Consider the following 25,773-nt stretch of genomic DNA (forward strand, 5'->3'; position numbering starts at 1 on the left):
CTTACCTCGTAGGAGTGTTTAAGGGTTAACTGAGATATCGTTACGTGAAAGAGTCTAGCTCAGTGTATGGAAGATGGATTATATTAATTAATGTTTCTTTAGGTTGGAATTTTCCCTGCACCTACTCCATGCCCCTCTCACCTGTAAAACAAACAAACACCCTCCAAACTTCAAACATCTTTCAAGAAACATCCCCAAATGCACCACACTACAAAGCCTTTGCAAACGACTTCAGGCAGGGTAGCCCTTTAAGAGCACTGAGCTTTTAAAATCAGAAGAGATTGCCAAGTTTAAAACCAGGTCTGCCAAATATTTAGTAACTCCGTGACCTTGGGCACGTTACTTATCCTCCCTGCTGCTATGTCTCCCACCTGTCAGGCGAGATCATCCTGGTATATAACCTCATGCAGTTGTGAAGTATTAAATGAGATATGCCCAAAGAGTGCTTAGCACAGTCCCAGACACTTAGTAAATCCTCTATTTAAAGTATTACATAGTAGGCATAGAAGTTGTAATAGAAAAATTTCCACTTCAGTGAAGTGTTTATAAAAATGCCTCCCAGGGTTGCAAAATTCTGATGCAAAAGTCTTTTAAACTCTAATGCTGAACAAACGTTAAGGGATTGGTATATACCTTGCGATATTTGAGGCAAAGTTCTAACCTCACGTTATGGAATATGCATTCCCTGTACGGGGTGTGGGGAGGGAAATGATAGCTACTACTAATTAATGGGAAATAAAACCAGAAAATACGTCCCAGGGCACAAGCAACAGAAGCCCAAAGTGCAGTATTAACCACTGCACCCGCAAATCGGGCCTCAACAATTCCCTGGAGTTCACCTCTAACGCCCCCCTTCCTTTGGAACCGCGCAAGCGTACACAGATTTTGTTCCTTTCCCCCTCATGCCCCCGCCTCCAACCCTCGTCGTCTGCCTCAACACGCAGGCGCATCTCTTCAAATCCTGTCCCTTCCCCCGTCTGCTTTCTGTTCATTTCGTTCCCCCTCCTCTTCCAGCACCTCGGTAGGTTCAAACTCTTCTCCGGGAGGGTGGCGGCGATCGAGAGGTCACGTGATGAGCATCCTGCTGCCCAACATGGCGGAGTTCGACACCATCTCGGAACTAGAGGAGGAGGAAGAAGAAGCGGCAACGTCGTCGTCGTCGCCGTCGTCGTCGTCGTCGGTATCGGGGCCTGACGACGACGAGGAAGATGAGGAGGGGGAGGAAGAAGAGGAGGAGGAGGAAGAAGAGGAGGAGGAAGAGGAGGAGACGCCGCCCCCACCTCGGGTAGTGAGTGAGGAGCATCTGCGGAGATATTCCCCCGATCCTGTATTGGTGCGGGGAGCCGGCCACATCACTGTGTAAGCAAGAGGGGGCCATAGGGTTTGAAAACGCTGAGATTTGTCGACAGAGGAATGAGAAGGTGATCGAGGGGCCTGTGGAGTGGGGGAGGGCCGACTGAGGCATACAGTTAGAAAAGGACACCTCGTCTAAATGGAGAAACCGAGGGTGGTAGGTGCAAAGGGAGTGAGGAGAATGCAAATGTGATGCACTGACATCAGGTAAAGAGTATATATAGGACGGGGAAGTTGGAGGTTTGAGAGCCAGAGGGATAGGAGTAAAGGTGAGTCTACTTCTTTCTGTGTTTGCTGGCAAGTAAATAGTCTTTAAACTGCAGGATGTACCAGAGGATTCTTTACTGCTAAGATTGGTGTGTAATGGAACACAGTGACTGCTGTGAAAAGTGACAAGACCTAGGCTTTCTTCAAAACAGAAACGTGATATGTTTTGTGAATAATATTATAGAATATCCACGTACCCATACATTCATTCATCCATTCTTCCTATCTAATCCGTATATGAATGAATACCATTATCCTTTGGATGTCTTGATAATTCCTCATTCTGACGTTCTGCAAATATCACAGAGGTTCATATTAAGAGGCAGTTGTGAAAAGTAAAAGAGCAATGGATTGAGAGTAGGGACTCTTGGATGTTAGTCCCAGCTTTGCCTCTTACTGGCCCTGTGACCTTGCTCAGATTACTTCCTATTTCTGGGCCTTAATTTCTCCATCTGTAAAATGAAGGGTCGGGGTAGGTGGCTTCCGAAGCCTTTCAGCTCTGAGATAATTTAAGATACCTACAGGAGATTTTGTATGCCCAAATATTAAATATGCAGACATTAAATATTTATGGAAATGAGCCCCCCAGGATCTGAAGTTGATTTTTTGAAAACTTATGCAGAGTGACTTTTTTAAAAAATTGAAATCTTGGATCATATTTAAGAAAATAAAAGGAGGAGCGATCTCATAGCATTGTGGTTGCAAAGCAAAAGAAAATTTTAATGGCTCTCTGGGCTTTGGAGAGTGCTTTTTCTTTTTTATGTGCTTGGGCTGTAAATACTTGGAAGTTTGAGTGTGTGTCATGTTCATCCTCTTAATTATGCTGTCTTTTACTGCATTTTCCTATCATTGCCTCTAATTTTGTTAATGGTTCACCTGGTCCCTTTGTCTTTCAATTGAATTCGTATCATCAGAAATCATATAATATGCAACACCTCTCCCCATCATGTTAGCTTTTAATTTTAACATGTCACTTGTTTTGATTATAATATACTTTTGTGATATTTGCATAAAATATGTTAAGAAAGATTTTGAAATTGTGGAAGGGGAGATTTTTAGACCTGCTTTTTGGTAGGGAATTATTTTAACACAGTTTTTCTTGGTCCAAGAATTTTGCAGATAGCCTACAATGATCAGATGCCAGCTTACTGCACTGTTTTACTTTTATTCCTTTCATTACTAGGGAGACAATTCATTACTCAAACTAATTATAATTCTGGCACCAAACATTACTTTCATGCAGATTATTTCACATGACTGAACAGAAAAAGGGTTTTTATTCCAGTCTATGATTTTATATTTCAACATTCCACACCCTCCTTATTTTTTAACATTCAGAAAACAGAGGAGGGGCAAGAAAACAGAATTTAAGTTACCAGAACTTATTTGTGGTTCCATTCTATTCTTCACACAATCATGGTGAAGCACTTACCAACCAACTTTCAATTAAAAGCAAAGCACTGACACTTGCCATATCCAAGCCCTTGTGATGGTGTAATGTCCCTCCCAGCTTAAAAATTCTGGAATTGGGAGTGTGAAGTAGTGGTGCTGGTAGTAGCTATTGGTATTAATGGAAGCCAAAACCTGAAAAGCAGCAAACCAGTACTTGAATCACTAACCCATGTATATAGTTTGAAAAAATTGTTCAGTTGTATTCTATAAATTCTCTCAACTAAAAAGCACACTTAATGTTAAATGTCTGGGATTCGAAAAAAATTAAATGTTTAGGAGAAAGTTTTGCTGAATCTGAAGAACTGGCCTTTGTATAGTAGTAAAACTTTCCTTATATCAGGTAAATTAAGATCCTTATGAAATAGTTAATCTAATTCTGAAATGTCTAAAATAACCAGCTTCTGTTAAATTTTTTCTGGCATGAGAGAGTTGTCCTGTCTGAATGACACTATCCCACCCCCTTTTTCCCCCATTTTCTGTGCAGTCGTCTAATCTCTAGAGGACTTTGTTTCTTTTTCAAGGTTCAAATTTGAGAACCATTGCTTCAAACTCAATATGTCTTAAGCCATCATTTTCCCTCCCCACATTGGCTGTGCATTCCACTTGCCACTTTACCACCACTCTAATCTTTTGGGGTAGGTGTTCAAATCCTGGAGTCATTTTAACTCTTCCTTCTCCTTGACTTTTCCAGTGCTACTCTGTCCCAGAATTATGTCATATCTTTTAAAATGTCTATTAGATTTTTCATTTTCTCCATTTCTACCGGTACCACTCTAGTTTAGGTTGCCATCATCTCCACAGTCTGCCACCTCTCTTCAATTCATCCTGCATGCTTGTGCCAAACTAGTTTTCTTAAAACACAGTTTGATCATGTCACTTTCCTGCTGAAAAACCTGCACTAGGTCTTAATTAGGTCTGAATTCTTATGCTCTCTTCTTCCAGCCTCAGAGGTCAAGGAGTTCCTTCACTTGTCCAAAGCTCACCACTCCACTTGTACCTTCTATACCCTTCTCTTCCAGCCTCCTCCCAAATCTTGCTCCATCAGGTAGCCCCATCTCTCTAATATTACCTCTCTCTGCATCAGCCTATAGACATATTCAGAGTCTCTCTCATTCTTTAAAAACAAAATAAAACAAAGCCGTCCTAGACCTATGTTCCCTTTTAGCTACTGTCTTCTCTTTCTTCCTTCCCTCTCCAAATTTCTTAGGAATATCCACATTCACTATATCTATTTACTTTTCACCCCTCTCTAACTGGATTTTGCCATCATGACCACAGATGGGGGTAACTATCCTTGTTAAGATCACCACCATGACCCTCTGTTGCTACATTAGTGGGCTTTTCTCATTCCCTGTCTTTCTGGTCCTCTCTGCTATATATATGACACTTAAAATGACTCCCTCTTTTTTGGAGGCTTCTATTCCAGGGGCCACAAACACACAAGCCTTCAGAGGTAAGACAGGCCACAGAAAACGGTGCAGCATGAGTAATAATGGGGCTTTAGTTGAACTGGAAGATGGTATGTGTTTTGCCTAAAGGTATTCAAATTCTGATTTTGTAAAAACATTTTGCCAGACAAACCTAGGAATTTCTTGGCCACTTGACTCTCCTGGGCTCACTGTATTTTTCTTGCTATCCTTTAACTCTCATTCACGGGCTTCTCTTATTCTGTTGACCCTTGAATACCAGTGGTCTCTGAGGTTTTGTTTTCACCTTACTATTCTTCTCATTCCTTACTGTGCTTAGATGATCTCATCTTGATTCTCATGGTTTCAATTATCTGACATCTCCCAAATATGTATCTCTGTGCCAGACTTTGCTCAGACTTTCACCTGGGCTTTCTCACCTGACAGCCCATCATCATCCTAAGTTCAACATATTCATAACAGAACTCATCCCCCCCCCCACGCCTCCTTATACCTCCATCCCAAACCTTTAAAAAAATCCCTTCTATATCTGTTTTTTCCATCTCAGTTAAATGTACCTCCACCTATCCCGTTATTTATCCTTGGTTCCTCTTCCTCACTTACACTTATCAGCAAGTAAAATAATATTTGACCTAAAATTTTTTTCTTTTCCTCCCTACTGACACTTCCCTGATTCCGGCCCCTTTCACCACCCTAACTAATCAACTTGCCTTCATTGTCATCACTTCACATCCATTCCACAGCCTGCTGCTAGATTAAGATACCACTTTACTGCTTAAAACTGTTCTGTGGTTTTCCCCTTACCTGCTGGATAGAATCCAAGCTCCATAACATGGCATATAGAGCTGGACCTTGCCTATCTGTCAGCCTAATCTTCTGATATTTCCTCTATGGCTTGTATTTTCCTCTTTTTAGCATGATGTTTTTTTAAAATATTTATTTTGAGAGAGAGAGAGAGAGAGAGAGCAAGGGAGGGGCAGAAAGAAAGGGAGAGAGAGAATCCTAAGCAGGCTCCACACTGTCCACACAAAGCTCACCGCATGTCTCAATCTCACCAACCGCGAGATTACAACCCGAGCTGAAATCAAGAGTCGGACTCTTAACCGACTGACTGAGCCATCCAGGCGCCCCTGTAGCATGCTGTGTCTTATCTCGTTGCCTCTACTCAATCTAGGACCTCCATCTAGAATTCCAGTACCCACCACCCTTACCTCAGCTCTCCATATGTCACCACCTCCTGCAAGTCTTCCCTGCCCCCACTAAATTGTAAGCTGCAATAGCAGGAACAAGTTTTAGTTCCCCCTGAATCTTCATTGCTTAGCACAATGCTTGCCCTGAAGTAGGCAATCAATAAAAGTGAGTTGAAGGAATATTGGTTTGCTTTAGTAACACTCAATATGCCTGTCATAATGCATGCTGTATTATAGGTCCTCAACAAATACTGGTTACTTGACTCACACTGTAGAGAGTACTTGTGATTCTGAGCAAAGATACATATGGCTACAGTAATGTCACCAGTCCCAGTGATGGGTGTTATGGCATGGCCTTACCTCTGAAATCTTTGTTATGATGTCAGAATACCCCTGTCTATTTGTATCATCTTAACGTATTGGCTTTCTTATTACTTTAACAAGATACTAATATTTTAACATGGAATTATAATTTCTTAAGAAATAGAATGAGCTAACCACACTAATTGTAATTCCAATTCTCAGAGGATGATGATGATGAATGGATATTTGGGGATTTTTTCCCCAACTAAAAAATTATATAACAAAATTAACTGCACAGATTTGAGTTTATAGAAACAGACATAATGAAATAAATATCTCTTAGAAATATTAAGCGTTTTAGAAATAATATACATCTGAGGAATATAACTTAGTATCTACCAATTTACTTCTTGATATTCTAGGATAAGTATTTGGATCCAGTGTTTTGAAATAACAAGGAAAATTCTATCCCATGAGATCTTTTATTTTTAGGCATTATCACACTGTTTATATTACTTAAAACATAGAGATATTTACCCTTGATAATATATCTGTATAGAATTTAGTAGAGAGTTACCAATTCTCAGGGACTTATAAAATTGTCTCATAAAAATTAATTTATTAAAGCTAGAGTTGTGGGGCGCCTGGGTGGCGCAGTCGGTTAAGCGTCCGACTTCAGCCAGGTCACGATCTCGCGGTCCGTGAGTTCGAGCCCCGCGTCAGGCTCTGGGCTGATGGCTCGGAGCCTGGAGCCTGTTTCCGATTCTGTGTCTCCCTCTCTCTCTGCCCTTCCCCCGTTCATGCTCTGTCTCTCTCTGTCCCAAAAATAAATAAACGTTGAAAAAAAAATTAAAAAAAAAAAAGCTAGAGTTGTTGCATATAGAATTGAAAAAAGATAGCCACATTTGCCAAACAGTGCATTTCTGAAAAAACTTAAACAGCACTACAATTATTGATACTTCTCAAATCAGTTAATGGAATGCTTTTTTTTAAACAGCTGTCTTTGAGGAATTACAGTGATGCATTGTTAATACGTATTTGTATAAGGTAAATATTTTATAAGATTTTAGGCTTTCAGAATACAGAAATATGGTAACTTGCCATTTTACAGTGTGGCAAGACATGATTATTTTCATATAAAAGATTAAAGAGATTTAACTATAATGTTTTTGAAAATATCTTTGAATTTTATGGCATAGATTTTCTTTTTCATGGTATAGTAAATAAAGTTCAATGCACACACTTCAGAATTGTTACTATACGTGCAAAGTTTTCTAGTGAAATCATGTTTCTTGTTGGCAGAATTTTACTAGCTTGATCTGTTTCCTTAAACAATCTGAACACATAAACTTTAATTTGTATAGGGTTTTCAAAGGTTGGTATGTAGCCATTTCCAAAAGGATTGAAAACAGTGAGGGTTCTAGAGAGGGAGAGAAGAGGGAAGAGCAACTAAGAGGACCCATCCTTCTTTGCCTCAGTTTCCTTTACTCCAAAGAATCATCCAAGAAATTAAAATTTTGAAGCATTGAAGATGCTTGACAAATAAAATACAATCATTAGAAACCATCAACTAGGACAGCTTCAAACACATAATAGGTTCTGTATTTAATGAGGCTGATAAAATGGAAAGTGTGAGAAGTTCCCAAGTGCCTATTTGTCTAATGCTGAAAAACTCCACATCTTGACTAATGCCTATCAGTAATCAGTAATGGGTAGATGATCTTGTGGATTCACAGTTCTTAATAGTTTGTTTATGAAATAGAGCTGAGGTGTTTATTCAGCAGCAGCCATTTCAACATTTCCTAGTAGCTATCAAGTGAAATGTTGTGCCTAAGATTATTTGAGTTAAGTATTCTTTTTAAGTGTTGAGTCTCTTAATGAAGAAAGATAAAAGAAATTCCTGGTAGACAGGAATAGGATTGCTACTGCCTTTTAGCCAAAATTATGAGAGTATATCAGGCCTGGTGTGCCTGTCTTTATACATTTTTATATATATGTGCCATAAAGGAGTATTTTAAAAAGTAAAATTATATTTCCTTACCATTTTTAATATACTTTTTATATTTTAGAAAAGACAATCCCTTTATATATTAAAGAAGAAAATTAGTAATGAGAATATAGCAAGTATATATTGAGAACTTGAGCACTGGCCTAAGTACCACAAAAAAAAAACCACAGAAAATAAAAAAATAAAGTACAAGCCATGCTTTACAAAACAAATAGGAAAATTGCTTTTAAGATACTGATATAGAGCAGCAAAGAATAATGGAAAATATTTTATTAGCTGTTGAATTGTATAGTATGGATTTGAAGTGGCTGTGAGTATTCAGAGAAAGGGGGAATCTGTGACAGTTTAAACATTCAAGGCATTACAGCAGGGGTTGGGACTTGACTTGAGCCCTGAAGGTTGAGTAGGATTTAAACTAGGGAGGGGAAGCAAGGGAAACCACCTGAGCAAAGACAAGAGCCAATATGGCAGTTGCAATGGAAAGGAAGGAATCATTATGAGAATGATTTCAAAGGAACAAATAACAGGACTTGGAGCCACGTCAGAGGAGGCGAGGTGCAAAAAATAGGAGAAGGAAGGTGCAAAACCAATACCAAGGTCTAGGTTAAAGGGAATCAATGTGCCACTGATAGAGATGAGAAATTTGAAAAGGGGTCTAGTTTCCAATGAAAAGATAACATTTAATTTTAGACATGGTTTACTTGAGGTGGTATTATTTTAGTAAGATATCCAGGTGGAAATTTTCAGTATGCAATTAGAGATGAGGGACCAAAGAATGTTGGAAAATATAGAATTAGAGATATAGATTTGATGATCATCAGCATAGAAGTGATGTCAAAGTGATTAAATATAGAAAAATTGTTAAAGCTCCCTTAGAAAGACAAGCAGTTGACTAAAAGGTAAATTTTAAGAAAAGGCAAGAATGTTAGAGAGTGAAAGGATGGGAGAGTGTAAAGCTGCAAAGTCAAGGGAAAATTTTCTAAGAAGAGGACATAAAATTGGCAATAAATAATACTTGATGAACTTGTCTTTCTGAATAAATTTACTCAGAGATTATTTTCAGTAAAGTGACAGCATCATAAGGCAAATTCTGAACGGTTAAGAAAGGGAATATTAAAGAAATAAGAACAGGAAAGGAAAATCCACTTGCCTGGTGACAAATGCAACAAGAATAGCAAAACTCAGAAGTTTTAAAATAATAAAAATATTCCATATATTTCAAGGGATACATCTGTCTATATCCTCTACTTATTTGCCAAGAATGGCAGCTTGGAAAAGCTATAATGGCAGCAATCTCTAATGAGGTAGGAATGTGTTTTTTTTTTAATTGACATATAATTACCATACATTGTTATATTAGTTTCAGGCATACAATACAATGATTCAGTTGTTCTGTACATTCTCAGTACTCATCAAAGTAAGTGTACACTTAATCCCCGTTACTTATTTTACCCATTCCCCACCCACATCCCCTCTGATATCCACCAGGTTTTTTTCTGTGTTTAACAGTCTGTTTTGGTTTGTCTCTTTTTTTCCATGTTCACTTGTTATGTTTCTTAAATTCCACATATGAGTGAAATCATACGGTATTCTTTCTATGACTTATTTCACTTAACATTATATCCTCTAGGTCTTTCCATTTTGTTGCAAATGGCAAGAATTCATTCTTTTTATGGCTGAGTAATATTCCTGAGAGAGAGAAAGAGAGAGAGACAGAGAGAGAGAGAGAGAGAGAGAGAGAATGAGAGAGAGAGAGAGAGAGAGAGTGCTTCCTTAGCCATTCATCTATTGCTGGAAATGCATGCTTCCATATCTTGGCTCTTGTAAATAATGCTACTATAAACTTAGGGTGCATATATCTTTTCAAATTAGTGGTGGTTTTATTTTCTTTGGTCAAATACCTGCTAGTGGAATTACTAGATCATATGGTAATTATATTTTTAATCTTGTGAGGAACCTCCACACTGTATTCCACAATGGCTGCACCAGTGTGCATTCCCACCAACAGTGCATAAGGGTTCCTTTTTCTCCATATCCTTGCCAAAACTTGTTATTTCTTCTCACTTTGATTTTAGCCACTCTGACAAGTGTAAAGTAATATTTATTTTTTTGTGTGCACAAAGTTTATTTTATTTTTTTTTATTTTTTCAATATATGAAATTTATTGGGGCGCCTGGGTGGCGCAGTCGGTTAAGCGTCCGACTTCAGCCAGGTCACGATCTCGCGGTCCGTGAGTTCGAGCCCCGCGTCGGGCTCTGGGCTGATGGCTCAGAGCCTGGAGCCTGTTTCCGATTCTGTGTCTCCCTCTCTCTCTGCCCCTCCCCCGTTCATGCTCTGTCTCTCTCTCTCCCAAAAATAAATAAACGTTGAAAAAAAATTAAAAAAAAAATATATATGAAATTTATTGTCAAATTGGTTTCCATACAACACCCAGTGCTCATCCCAAAAGGTGCCCTCCTCAATACCCATCACCCACCCTCCCCTCCCTCCCACCCCCCATCAACTCTCAGTTTGTTCTCAGTTTTTAAGAGTCTCTTATGCTTTGGCTATCTCCCACTCTAACCTCTTTTTTTTTTCCCTTCCCCTCCCCTATGGGTTTCTGTTAAGTTTCTCAGGATCCACATAAGAGTGAAAACATGGTATCTGTCTTTCTCTGTATGGCTTATTTCACTTAGCATCACACTCTCCAGTTCCATCCACGTTGCTACAAAAGGCCATATTTCGTTCTTTCTCATTGCCCTGTAGTACTCCATTGTGTATATAAACCACAATTTCTTTATCCATTCATCAGTTGATGGACATTTAGGCTCTTTCCATAATTTGGCTATTGTTGAGAGTGCTGCTATAAACATTGGGGTACAAGTGCCCCTATGCATCAGTACTCCTGTATCCCTTGGGTAAATTCCTAGCAGTGCTATTGCTGGGTCATAGGATAGGTCTATTTTTAATTTTCTGAGGAACCTCCACACTGCTTTCCAGAGCGGCTGCACCAATTTGCATTCCCACCAACAGTGCAAGAGGGTTCCCGTTTCTCCACATCCTTGCCAGCATCTATAGTCTCCTGATTAGTTCATTTTAGCCACTCTGACTGGCGTGAGGTGATACCTGAGTGTGGTTTTGATTTGTATTTCCCTGATAAGGAGCAACGTTGAGCATCTTTTCATGTGCCTGTTGGCCATCCGGACGGATGTCTTCTTTAGAGAAGTGTCTATTCATGTTTTCTGCCCATTTCTTCACTGGGTTATTTGTTTTTCGGGTGTGGAGTTTGGTGAGCTCTTTATAGATTTTGGATACTAGCCCTTTGTCTGATATGTCATTTGCAAATATCTTTTCCCATTCCGTTGGTTGCCTTTTAGATTTGTTGGTTGTGTCCTTTGCTGTGCAGAAGCTTTTTATCTTCATAAGGTCCCAGTAGTTCATTTTTGCTTTTAATTCCCTTGCCTTTGGGGATGTGTTGAGTAAGAGATTGCTACGGCTGAGGTCAGAGAGGTCTTTTCCTGCTTTCTCCTCTAGTGTTTTGATGGTTTCCTGTCTCACATTCAGGTCCTTTATCCATTTTGAGCTTATTTTTGTGAATGTTGTGAGAAAGTGGTCTAGTTTCAACCTTCTGCGTGTTGCTGTCCAGTTCTCCCAGCACCATTTTTTAAAGAGACTGTCTTTTTTCCATTGGATGTTCTTTCCTGCTTTGTCAACGATTAGTTGGCCATACGTTTGTGGGTCTAGTTCTGGGGTTTCTATTCTATTCCATTGGTCTATGTGTCTGTTTTTGTGCCAATACCATGCTGTCTTGATGATGACAGCTTTGTAGTAGAGGCTAAAGTCTGGGATTGTGATGCCTCCTGCTTTGGTCTTCTTCTTCAAAATTCCTTTGGCTATTCGGGGCCTTTTGTGGTTCCATATGAATTTTAGGATTGCTTGTTCTAGTTTCGAGAAGAATGCTGGTGCAATTTTGATTGGGATTGCATTGAATGTGTAGATAGCTTTGGGTAGTATTGACATTTTGACAATATTTATTCTTCCAATCCATGAGCAGGGAATGTTTTTCCATTTCTTTATATCTTCTTCAATTACCTTCATAAGCTTTCTATAGTTTTCAGCATACAGATCCTTTACATCTTTGGTTAGATTTATTCCTAGGTATTTTATGCTCCTTGGTGCAATTGTGAATGGGATCAGTTTCTTTATTTGTCTTTCTGTTGCTTCATTGTTAGTATATAAGAATGCAACTGATTTCTGTACATTGATTTTGTATCCTGCAACTTTGCTGAATTCCTGTATCAGTTCTAGCAGACTTTTGGTGGAGTCTATCAGATTTTCCATGTATAGTATCATGTCATCTGCAAAAAGTGAAAGCTTGGTTTCATCTTTGCCAATTTTGATGCCTTTGATTTCCTTTTGTTGTCTGATTGCTGGTGCTAGAACTTCCAACCCTATGTGAAACAACAGCGGTGAGAGTGGACATCCCTGTCATGTTCCTGATCTCAGGGAAAAAGCTCTCAGTTTTTCCCCATTGAAGATGATGTTAGCTGTGGGCTTTTCATAAATGGCTTTTATGGTGTTTAAGTATGTTCCTTCTATCCCGACTTTCTCAGGGGTTTTTATTAAGAAAGGGTGCTGAATTTTGTCAAAGGCCTTTTCTGCATCGATTGATAGGATCATATGGTTCTTATCTTTTCTTTTATTAATGTGACGTATCACGTTGATAGATTTGCGAATGTTGAACCAGCCCTGCATCCCAGGAATGAATCCCACTTGATCATGGTGAATAATTCTTTTTATATGCCGTTGAATTCGATTTGCTAGTATCTTATTGAGAATTTTTGCATCCATATTCATCAGGGATATTGGCCTCTAGTTCTCTTTATTTCCTGGGTCTCTGTCTGGTTTAGGAATCAAAGTAATACTGGCTTCATAGAATGAGTCTGGAAGTTTTCCTTCCCTTTCTTTTTTTTTTGGAATAGCTTGAGAAGGATAGGTATTATCTCTGCTTTAAACATCTGGTAGAACTCCCCTGGGAAGCCATCTGGTCCTGGACTCTTATTTGTTGGGAGATTTTTGATAACCGATTCAATTTCTTTGCTGGTTATGGGTCTGTTCAAGCTATGGTCATGCTGTTCAAGCATATCATATCACTATGATATGTCGTGCAGAAGATCGATTCAAGTTACATCTGAAGGGAGTTCTCTGTGCCTCTTGGATTTCAATGCCTTTTTCCTTCCCCAGTTCAGGGAAGTTCTCAGCTATTATTTCTTCAAGTACACCTTCAGCACCTTTCCCTCTCTCTTCCTCCTCTGGGATACCAATTATGCGTATATTATTAATTTTTAGTGTATCACTTAGTTCTCTAATTTTCCCCTCATACTCCTGGATTTTTTTTTATCTCTCTTTTTCTCAGCTTCCTCTTCTTCCATAATTTTATCTTCTAGGTCACCTATTCTCTCCTCTGCCTCTTCAATCCGAGCTGGGGTGGGTAGGCAAGGTGCACGGGGGCAGAAGGTGTAGGCTTAGCTGGCTTCTCCTTAAGTGATCCACTTCCGGAGGGGCCCTGTGGCAGCGGGAGGGAGTCAGATCCGCTGCCGGAGGTTTGGCTCCGCAGAAGCACAGAGTTGGGTGTTTGCACTGAGCGAGCAAGTTCCCTGGCAGGAACTGGTTCCCTTTGGGATTTTGGCTGGGGGATGGGCGAGGGAGATGGCGCTGGCGAGCGCCTTTGTTCCCCGCCAAACTGAGCTCTGTCGTCCCGGGGCTCAGCAACTCTCCCTCCCTTTGTCCTCCAGCCTTCCTGCTTTCCACGAAGAGCTGTTAACTTATGACCTCCCAGATGCTAAGTCCCGCTTGCTGTCGGAACACATTCCGTCAGGCCCCTCCACTTTTGCAAGCCAGACTCGGGGGCTCTGCTTGGCCGGCGGGCTGCCCCTCTGCCCCGGCTCCCTCCTGCCAGTCCGTGCAGCGCGCACTGCTTCTCCACCCTTCCTACCCTCTTCTGTGGGCCTCTCGTCTGCGCTTGGCTCCGGTGACTCCGTCCTGCTAGTCTTCTGGTGGTTTTCTGAGTTATTTAGGCAGGTGTAGGTGGAATCTAAGTGATCAGCAGGACGCGCGGTGAGCCCAGCGTCCTCCTACACCGCTATCTTCTCGTAAAGTAATATTTCATTGTGTTTTTAATTTGTATTTCCCTGAAGATTAGTGATGTTAAGCATCTCTTCATGTGTCTGTTGACCTTCTATGTGTCTTTCATGTGTCTATTGACCATCTAATGTCTATTCAGGTCCTCTGCGTATTTTTAATCTGATGATTTGTTTTCCTGGTGTTGAGTTGCAGAAGTTCTTTACATATTTTGGATATTAACCCCTCATTGGATATATCATTTGCAAATATCTTCTCCCATTCAGTAGGTTGACTTTTAGTTTTGTTGACAATTTCCTTCACTGTGTAGAAACTTGTTATTTTGGTATAGTCCCAAAAGTTTAATTTTTCTTTTGTTTCCCTTACCAGAAAAGACATATCTAAAAACCTGTTTCCACGACCAATGTCAAAGAAATTACTGCCAACGTTTTCTTCTAGGAATTTTAAGGTCTCACATTTAGTTCTTTAATTCATTTCGAGTTTATTTTTATGTATGGTAGAAGTAAGTGGTCTAGTTTCGTTCTTTTGCATATAGCTGTCTAGTTTTCCCAGCACCATTTCTCAAAGAGTCTTTTTCCCATTTTATATTCTTGCCTCCTTTGTTGGAGATTAATTGACCATGCAAGCATGGGTTTATTTCTGGACTCTGGGTCTTTTCCATTGATCTATATGTCTGTTTTTGTGCCAGTACCATACTGTTTTGATTACTACACCTTTGTAGCATATCTTGAAATCTGGTATTGTGATGACTCCAGTTTTGTTCTTGTTCAATATTGCTTTGGCTACTTAGGGTCTTTTGTGGTTCCATACAAATTTTAAAATTATTTGTTCTGGCTCTGTGAAAAATGTTATTGGTATTTTCATAGAGATTGCATTAAATCTGTAGATTGCTTTGGATACTACGGACATTTTAGCCATATTGGTTCTTCAAAGCTGAGCATGAAATATCTTACCTTTTGTTTATGTCATCTTCAGATTTCTTTCATCAGTGTATCAGTTTTCTGAGTATAGGTCATTCACCTCCTGGGTTACATTTATTCCTAGCTATTTTATTCTTTTTGGTGTGATTATAAATGGCATTATTTTCTTAATTTCTCCTTCTGTTACTTTCATTATTAGTGTACACATGCAACAGATTTCTGCTTATTAATTTTGTACCCAGTGACATTATTGAATTCATTGAGCAGTTCTAGTAGTTTTTGGTGAAGTCTTTAGGGTTTCAGTATATATAGTAACGTATCATCTGCAAATAGGGCAAGTTTTAAGTCTTCCTTACCAATTTGGATGCCTTTTATTTCATATCTGATAGCTGCGTGTAGAACTTCTAGTACTATGTTGAATAAAAGTGATGAGAATGGACCTTCTTGTCTTTCTTGTTCCTGATCTTAGAGGAAAAGCTCTTACTTTTCACCATTGAGGATGATATTAGCTGTAGACCTTTCATATATGGCCTTTATTATGTTGAGGTATATTTCCTCTAAACCTACTTTGTTGAGAATTTTTATCATGAGGGATGTTCTCCTTTATCAAATGCTTTTTCTGCATTTATTGAGATAATCATATAGTTTTTATCCTTTCTCTTGCTGATGTGATGGATCACCTTGAGTGATTTGCAAATATTGAACCACACTTACATCCCTGGAATAAATCCCAATTGATTGTGGTGAATGATTTTTTTATGGTATTGTTAGATTCAGTTTGCTAATAATTTTTTGATTTTTTGCATAAATTTTCATCAAAGATACTGATTTCTTTTTGTTTTGTTTTGTTTTTTGTAGTGTCATTATCTGGTTTTGGTATTAGGGTAATGTTTGCCTTGTAGAATAAATTTGGAAACTTTCCTTCCTCTCCTATCTTTTGTAATACTTTGAGAAGAATAGTATTAGCTCTTCTTTAAATTTTTGGTAGAATTCACCTGTGAATCCATCTGGTCCTAGACTGTAGTGTATTGGAGGTTTGGGTTTTTTTTGTTTTTTTTTTTTGATTACTGATTCAATTTCATTGCCCATAATTGGTCTGCCAAATTTTCGATTCCTTACTGCTTAAGTTTTGGAGAGTTATGTGTTTCTAGGAATTTTTCGATTTCTTCTAGGTTGTCCAATTTGTTGGCAAATAATTTTTCATAATATTCTCTTATAATTCTTTGTATTTCTGTGGTTTCAGTTGTTATTTCTTCTCTTCATTTCTGTCTTTATTTAATTGTACTCTCTCTCTTCCTTTTTCAATGAATGTGGGTAAAGGTTTATCAATTTGCTCGATATTTTCAAAGAACCAACCTTGATTTCAATGATCACTTCCATTATTTTTATAGACTCTATTTTTTTTTTTCACTTCTCTACTCTTTATTATTTCCTTCCTTCTACTGACTTTGGACCTTGTTCTTGTTTTTCCAGAACCTTTAGGTGTAAGATTATGTTGTTTATTTGAGATTTTCCTTATTTCTTGAAGTAGGCCTATAAGAGCTATAAACTTCCCTCTTAGAACAGCCTTTGCTGCATCCCAAAGATTTTGGACTATTACATTTTCATTTTCATTTCCTCAGTGTATGTTTTTATTTCCTCTTTGATTTCTTGGTTGACTCATTCAGTGTTTAGTAGCATGTTATTTAGCCTCCATGTATTTGTATTATTTCCAGATTTTTTTCTTGTGATTGGTTTCTAGTTTCATAACCTGTGATTAGAAAAGTTGCATGATATGATTTTAATCTTTTTTAATTTACTGAGACTACTTTGTAGCCTGCCATGTAATCTATTCTGGAGAACGTTCCATGTGCACTTGAAAAGAATGTGTTTTCTACTGTTTTGGGATAGAGTGTTTTGAATATCTGATAGGTCCATCTGGTCTGATGTGTCATTCAAAGCTATTGTTTCCTTACTGATTTTCTGTCTGGATGATCTATCCATTAATGTAAGGAAGGGGGTGTTATAGTCCCCACTATTTTATTACTGTCAGTGTCTTCCTTTGTGTCTGTTGATTGTTGCTTCATGTATTTAGGTTCCTCCACATTGGGTGCACAAATATTTACAATTGTTATATTATCTTGTTGCATTCCCTTAATCATTAGGTAGTTTCCTTTTTTGTCTCTTGTTACAGTCTGTTTTACCATCTATTTTGTTCAATGTAAGTATTACTACTCCACCTTTCTTTTCATTTCCATTTGCATGGTAAATGTTTTTCCATTCCTCCACATTCAATATTCATGTGTCTCTAGGTCTAAAGCGAGTTTCTTGTAGGCAGCATATAAATGGGTCTCGATTTTTTATCCATTCAGTGACCCTGTGTCTTTTGATTGGAGCAGTTAGTCTATTTATATCCAAAGTAATTATTGATAACTATGTACTATTTATATCCAAAGTAATTATTGATAAATGTGTACTTACTGCCATTTTATTACTTGTTTTATCGTGGTTTTTGTAGTTCTCTTTCTTTTATTGCTTTCTTCCTTTGTGGTTTGGTGGCTATCTTTAGTGATATGCTTGGATTCTTTTCTTTTTGTTTTGTGTGTATCTATTATAGATGTTTGATTTGTGGTTACTGTTAGGTTTATATATAACATACATATAGCAGTCTGTATTAAGTTAATGTTTCCTTAAGTTTGAAGCCATTTTATTTATTTATTTTTTCAATATATGAAGTTTATTGTCAAATTGGTTTCCATACAACACCCAGTGCTCATCCCAAAAGGTGCCCTCCTCAATACCCATCACCCACCCTCCCCTCCCTCCCACCCCCCATCAACCCTCAGTTTGTTCTCAGTTTTTAAGAGTCTCTTATGCTTTGGCTCTCTTCCACTCTAACCTCTTTTTTTTTTCCTTCCCCTCCCCCATGGGTTTCTGTTAAGTTTCTCAGGATCCACATAAGAGTGAAATCATATGGTGTCTGTCTTTCTCTGTATGGCTTATTTCACTTAGCATAACATTCTCCAGTTCCATCCATGTTGCTACAAAGGGCCATATTTCATTCTTTCTCATTGCCACATAGTACTCCATTGTGTATATAAACCACAATTTCTTTATCCATTCATCAGTTGATGGACATTTAGGCTCTTTCCATAATTTGGCTATTGTTGAGAGTGCTGCTATAAACATTGGGGTACAAGTGCCCCTATGCATCAGTACTCCTGTATCCCTTGGGTAAATTCCTAGCAATGCTATTGCTGAGTCATAGGGTAGGTCTATTTTTAATTTTCTGAGGAACCTCCACACTGTTTTCCAGTGTGGCTTCACCAATTTGCATTCCCACCAACAGTGCAAGAGGGTTCCCGTTTCTCCACATCCTCTCCAGCATCTATAGTCTCCTGGTTTGTTTATTTTGGCCACTCTGACTGGCGTGAGGTGATATCTGAGTGTGGTTTTGATTTGTGTTTACCTGATGAGGAGCGACGTTGAGCATCTTTTGAAGCCATTTTAATAACAGTAAATTTTTACTCCTCCCCCCATGTTTTATGTATATGATGTCATATTTTACATCTTGTGATTTTGTGAATCCCTTGACTGATTTTTATTGATAATATTGATTTTACTGTTTTTGTCCTTCAACCTCCATAGTGGTTAAAATACTTTTATTATGTTTATATTTACCTGTGAAATTTTTTCCATTCACAATTTTCTTACTCCTGATAATGGCCTTTCCTTTCCATTCAAAGAATTCCCTTTAATGTTTCTTGTCAGGCTGGTTTCTTTGTAATGAATGAACATCTTTGAGTTTTGTTTGTCTAGGAAACTGTCTCCTTCTATTCTACATGATATCCTTGCTGGGTAAAGTATTCTTGGTTGCAGATTTTTTCCTTTCAGCACTTTGAATATATCATGCCACTCCCTTGTGGCCTGCAAAGTTTCTGCTGAAAAATCAGCTGATAGCATTATGGGGTTCCTCTTGTATATAGCTCTTTTCTCTTTCTTTTAAAATTCTCTCTTTGTCACTGGTTTTTATCATTTTAATTATTATGTGTCTTGGTGTGCACCTCCTTTGGTTGATTTTGTTTGGGACTCTCTATGCCTCCTGGATCTGGATATCTGTTTCCTTCCCTAGATTTAGGAAGATTTTAGCTATTATTTCTTCAAAGAAATTTTCTGCCCCCTTGTCTCTCTTTTCACCTTCTGGAGTCCCTATAATGTAAATGTTATTATACTTGATGATGTCACTGAGTTCTCTTAACCTATTCTCATTGTTATTTTTTTTTTCTTTTTGCTGGGCACCTTGGTTGCTTTCCATTATTCTGTCTTCCAGGTCGCTGATAAATTCTTCTGTCTCTAATCTGCTGTTGATTCCCTCTAGTGTATTTTTATTTCAGTTATTGAGTTTTTCATTTCTGATTAGTTCTTCTTTTGGTTCTGATTGGTTCATTTCTGATTGGTTCTATCTCTTTGTTGAAGGTCTCACTGAAATCCTCCACTCTTTTCTCAAGTCCAGTAGATATTTTTATGACCATTACTTTGAACTGTTTGTCAGGCTTATTGCTTATCTCCTTTCATTTAGCTTTTTTGTCCTGTTTTTTCATTTAGGACATATTCCTCTGTCTCCTCATTTTGTCTCTCTGTATTTATTTCTGTGCATTAGGAAAATTAGTTATGTCTCCTGATCTTGAAAGTAGTGGCCTTATGAAGAAGAGGTCCTGTTGTGCTTTGTAGCAATGTCCCCTGTTTACCAGAACCAGGTACTTCAGGGGTCTCTCCTATGTGGACTGTGTGCAACCTACTGTTGTTTGTGGCTGGATAAGCAGCATTTGCTTTCAGTCCACTTGGCCACAGTGGCCCACTTTGCCTGTTGTGGGCACACAGAGAGCAAGGTTTGGTCCCTATGCTGTTAAAGGACCAGTCTGGAGCTACCCTGGGCTTATAGTTGGTTGGTGTCACCAGTAAAACCAGAAATCTGCCCTCAGCTTGTTTGCTGGTATTGTGATCACACCAAACTTCAGGACACTCTCCCTGTGTTATCCCTGGAGAGGCTTTTGTTGGTAGGAGGATCCTGCATTCAAACCAAATGCCTGCTCCAGTCCATGTGTTGGGGCTGCAGTGACCACAGACTACAGGACTCTCTCTCTGTGCTGCCCCCTGACAGGTTTCTGTTGGTGAGCGGGGCCAGCAGTCAGATCACATGCCTATTCCTGGTTCATCTGCTGGGGCTGCAGAGGCACTGATCAACAGAGCACTCTTTCTTTCCTGCCAGTTACAAGGTTTGGCTGCTGAGGCTACATTTGAACTGGTGTGTGGTTATCTTTCCCTCTCCTCAAGGAGGAGTCATTTTGGAGTGCAGGTGGTCCCTTCCAGGGCTGCTTACAGGATAAAATGTGGCAAGAGCTGCTTTGGAGAGTAGCCCACCTAGTGGGGCATGTTGGATGGGGGTAGATCCACAGGAGAACACAGGGGCAGGGTGCGTGGTGTTAGTAAGGTAGGTAGAGGACGTTCTCACTGGTTCCCACAGGTGTCCTGCTATCTGGGCTGGGGATAGGGTGGGGGTGGGGATGGCACCCACCAGCTCTTTTGTTCTTAGAGAAGTCTCCTAAAGATCCCTGCCTCAGATTAGTAAATAAATCTCCTTCCTGTACATCGCAGGTGCTTTTCAAATTTGTGTTTCAATGCTTTATCTCAACAGGGTTTTTTGTTATGCTATGTTTGTCTCTTTAAGGGCAGGAAGTCAGTTTCCTATTGTTTTCTGGTTCCCTCAGAGCTAAGCCTGCTGATTTTTAAAGTACCTGGAATTAAGCCCCACTGTGTTTCAAAGCCAAATATTATGGGGGCTTCTTATCTTGCCAGTGTAGTTCCCTGTGTCTGAGGTGTTTAATATGGGTTCTACTCCTCTCCCTTCTCAGTGCTTGTGGTGTCCCTTCCATTTGTGGTTAGTTTCACTGGGAGTTTGGTTCCTGACCATGTCTCTGCCCTTCCTACCCTTTCCAAGTGTGACCTCTTCTCTACAGTTAACTGTGGAAAGTTTGTTGTGCCAATCTTCTGGTTGTTTTCTGTGTTCGTTGCACTGATATGGCTGTTATCTAGGTGTATCTGTGCAATGAAGAGGGCGTAGGATCCTCCTACTCCGCCATCCTCCCAGACTCTAAATCAGGAACATATTATTGACATTGCATTACATCTAAAAGTGTTCAGAGAAGATATGGAAATAGAGCTCTAGTTTAAAATGTATAATATCTCCTTTTAAAAATGAAATGTGTCTATTTTTGTGTTAAACAGTAAGAATTTACTCTTTGTGGAATAATGAATTAAATTACATCTTTTTGACCAGTGATGAGGTTACTGTTTAACTAAATGTAACTTAAATGAAGTATGTTCCTTGCTCTATTATATATTTGTCATGTTATTGATTGGTGAGTTAGTAGATAGTTGCAAATATATATTTAATACTAGAGTCAGTTTCTCAAACAGCACATGAAATTTGCCATAAAAATTCATGTACAGGGGTATAGCATCTTATTTTCAAGTTTGGCTATATTCTATGTCTATGTATAGATTTAAAGAAAATGTTATTATGAGAATATTATGTTCTCATTACATTATGTACTGATACCTGGAAAAGTAATTAAGTATTTTTAATGAAATTAAGGCCTTTTTACAGTTGCTAATTAATTTTCTCAACTATTTTAACAATAGAATTTGTTTTAAAATACATTTTAAATACACAAAGTATATGTGCAGATGGGTACCTTGCTACTAGCTGCCAAGCATAGAGAATCTTTGTGTTTAAGATGGGCTTGTGTCCCAGGAAAGGAGCTATTAGCATAAATGATACAAGGATTACATGGTATTCCCACATAGAGTTTTAATAGGACATTGGATTCCTGACATGTCTTTAATGTGACCATAAGACCAAAGTGCCATAAACCAATTGAAACAAACAGTGTAACAGCTTATTATTCACCAAACTTTCATTAAATACCTGCTAGATTACATGATGCTACTAATAAGCAAAAATGGAAGATAACAAAATAAATAAGCCATAGTTTCTTTTTTCAAAGAGCTTAATACAATACAGAAAGAACTTAGGGATCAGAATTTGAATTTTGGTCCTCCCCATCTTATTAGATACATGACTTGGGGCAAAGTCATTTAATTAGTTTTTGGAAAAAAAATTTCTGAGTGTCAGCTTCTTTGTTTATAAGAGGGGGATGACAATACCCTTCTTGCAGGGTTGTAAACTTTAGAAGTAATGTATTTATGTAGCACAGTGTCTATCTAGCCCATGGTAAGTGGATAGTTAATGGTAACTGTTACCATTATTGGCTACCTCACCAGGAGTTCCTAATAAATATTCCTGTTTTTTTTCATTTTTGCTTACAACCCATCATCCACTAATATTCTGTTTCATTCCATTCCATACACTATACTCTACTATCCTCTACTATACTATAAAATTGTAGTCACCATGATATATCATCTAAGATGCAGAAAGTGACCTTTGTTATCCCTACTGAAATCAATCAGTAGGTGAATGATGGCTCATAGAATTCATCTTGACTTCTTAAAACAGACTTCAGTGGGCTTACTTGAAAAGAGAGCTTTCAAGACTGAGACCTGTTTTTTTGAAAATTGAGCATTTGTTTACATGAAAACCATTCATAAAGATCAAACTTTGAGTATTTGAATACTAACTGATCATAAGTTTTCAAACTATAGTTCCAAAAGTTATTCACTTTTGTTAGGAAAATTCTCATATATACATAAAAGTAGAAAGAATAGTATAATCCACTCCTACATACTACCAATCAGCCAGTTCTAATAGTTATCGACTGAAATGGGGTTTAACAGAAACATTTCAATCAAAAATTTTGGTTCCATGGGGTGCCTGGGTGGCTCAGTTGGTTGAGCTTCCGACTTCGGCTCAGGTCATGATCTCACAGCTCATGAGTTCAAGCCCCGCATCGGGCTCTGTGCTGACAGCTCAGAGCCTGGAGCCTGCTTCACATTCTGTGTCTCCCTCTCTCTGCCCCTAACCCACTTTTATTCTGTCTCTATCTCTGTCTCTCTCAAAAACAAATAAACATTTAAAAATTTTTGGTTTGGTTTGTGTTATTATTTAATCCCATAATGTGCATGGATCTAGTTAGAATCCTACTTTAAGATTTGTACCTTAAGTTTCTTTTACTATTAATTCAGATTAATAGTTAAACATTTATATTATGTAAGTATCACAGTTATTTTTAGGACACATTTTTAAATCACAGCATCAAAATAGAAGTGCATGGCTTTGTAACTTAGGGAAGGGGTAAAAAGTTAAATATGCTGCGTAGAATATATTTTTTTCTTTGTTTTTAAGGTTTGGCTTGAGCAACAAGTTTGATACTGAATTTCCCTCCGTTCTAACAGGGAAGGTAAGTGGGAGTTTGCTTTGAACTTTTTGATTCTAAAAGCATTGTTTTATAGCTTATTCAGTGTTATGATAAATGCTTTGGCTCACAGGTAATGAAGTCTAGTAACAAGGCCAGAGTACCTGGAGACTGTGTCATTAGTGACTGAAAGCTGTCACCATGACTACTAGTCTATCTTGTTCATTGTCCATTAATGCCAGCCATTATTTATTTATTAATTTTTCCCAGTTTTGCCTTTATTCTCAGCACTAGTAGCTATAATTCTTCTCATTTATGTCAGTAATCCCAATGTTTTTAGAGTTAACTAAGTTATCATTGTTTAACTTTGTATCACTCTATTATTTTTAAAGTGTCCTGCAGTATGATTTGTTACTATCAAAAAAATCAGATGTTTGGTTAGACATTTTTCTGCCTTGTAGATAGTTTGAATTTTTAAAATTGGACTCACTGCAATAAATTACTACCTTTCGGTTCCCTGGCTTTTCTACATTCAGTAGTATGTTCAGGCTTGAGGCTCAGTATTCAAATCTTCGAGAGAGCCAAAGCATAAGAGACTGTTAAAAACTGAGAACAAACTGAGGGTTGATGGGGGGTGGGAGGGAGGGGAGGGTGGGTGATGGGTATTGAGGAGGGCACCTTTTGGGATGAGCACTGGGTGTTGTATGGAAACCAATTTGTCAATAAATTTCATATGAAAAAAAATAAATTAGTAACATGAAAAAAAAAAACAAAAAACAAAAAACAAAGACTTCCTAGGATTTAAAACTATGTTTAGAAAGTCCTCTTATAATAGTAATGCTAACTTGTAGGTCCAAAGGAAAAGGCTCTAAGGCAAAAAGTTATTTTCACATTTGTTACTGGAGGGAATGTAGATGAAAGAGAAAGGCAATTATATCACAAAATACTCAATAATTTCCAAATGGTTAATAGCTGAATGCTTGATAGCTAAAATGATGATTTGGGGTTAAAAATAAACTAACTTTTTTGTATTTTGAAGCCTGTGATTTAATACTGTTCTGTTCAGTTTTAGTACTAGAACAATGCTGTTTGTCAGTGTAGATTTGGGTCAGATTTAAAATCATTCAATTCTCTAAAGGGCTTTTATTGTTAATTTTTATTTTTATGGTTAATTTTTCTCATATTGTTAACGAGAAGAGCAAGGTGCAAATCAGTGTCTACAGTGTGTGTAATAAAGGAGAGAAATAAGCACATTGATAATTGTATAAAGAAATTCTAGAAGGGTACACAAGGAACTAAATAAAAGTGGTTACTTTGATGGGAGAAAGGGAATGAGATGGATGGAGGCAAGGGTAAGGATCAGACTATTTTTCGAGTATCTTTTAGTGTTGTTTTGATTTTTGAACTATGTTACTATATTACCTATTCAAACCCTAACTTACTTTAATTTGTCCTCTCATTCTAAACTCTCTGAGAACAGGATACAATACATCGAATATTGGCTGCTTTTAATCATGATACGTTTTCCAGCTGCTTACTTTTCACTTTTGGCTGAATCCCAGTCTTCTCCCCAGCCTTATTAGAAGGTGGACGGGGAGAGAAAGACAGCAGACCTATTTCTTTCTTCAAGGGTTATCACTAAAATTGTAAGAAATTCTATTTTATTTAACCCTGAAAGGTATTTTATACTTTATTTTCTTCCTTTACCCGCTGAAAAATGGGAGCTAGCGAGAGATGGTATAGACTGGTTAAACTTTGACATCAGATCTGGGTTGGAATACAAGTCTGTCACTGGCTTTGTTGCCTTGGGCAAGCCACTTCTCTGAGCTTTAGTTCTTAATGTGAAAAATAGAGATGATGATAATAGTACCTCAGTTCTTGTCATAAGGAATAATTGAAAGAGCATATATAAAACTTCTAGTATGTCAGGTACTTATTAGCTTCCCAATGTAAGTTTGTGGTTGTTGTTGACCAGTTTTTAGCAGTGTATCCCAATTTCAAACCTGATTATTTATTTCTCCATTTTTTTCTTACCAACTTTCAATTTTTAACTGCTTTTGCTACTTTTACATTCTTTATTTGAATAATAGTTTATTCACTGGTCCCACTAATAATCTGCCCTTTTAACTGTTGACTTTTTCTATTTCTCCTGAGGTATCAAAATTAAGCCAGTGGAAATAGTCCCTAGCCAAGTTAACAGAAAATATGTGTCCTTTTACCTTTTTAGGATAAAAGAGCCCTTTGGTTTGAGGTTTTGGCCTCACTCTCTAGAATGTTCTACCTTCCTATCCTGATCATTTAGAGTAATTTGCCAATTGAAGCAGCAGTTCAAACTTAGATTTGTTTTATATGACTTAATCATAAATGTTTTCTCTAAAA

At 38.1% G+C, this 25,773-nt stretch overlaps 1 protein-coding gene across 5 annotated transcripts in view; it reads left to right on the forward strand.

The window, feature by feature from the left end:
• The first annotated feature begins 912 nt into the window (after positions 1-912).
• CHIC1 (cysteine rich hydrophobic domain 1) overlaps positions 913-25,773 on the forward strand; it is an 80,651-nt gene continuing 55,790 nt past the window's right edge. For 4 of the 5 annotated variants that reach the window (XM_019823987.3, XM_045050524.1, XM_006943829.5 and 1 more), the window contains exons 1-2: positions 938-1,359; positions 23,385-23,439. In XM_019823987.3, coding sequence (XP_019679546.1) covers positions 1,073-1,359; positions 23,385-23,439 — 342 coding nt within the window. In that variant the 5' untranslated portion in view covers positions 938-1,072. Of the gene's footprint in view, positions 1,360-23,384; positions 23,440-25,773 lie in introns of all 5 variants that reach the window. The other variant, XM_004000637.6, reaches the window with a different exon arrangement.

The sequence above is a fragment of the Felis catus genome, chromosome X (genome assembly GCF_018350175.1).
Source record: "Felis catus isolate Fca126 chromosome X, F.catus_Fca126_mat1.0, whole genome shotgun sequence".
NCBI lineage: Eukaryota > Metazoa > Chordata > Mammalia > Carnivora > Felidae > Felis > Felis catus.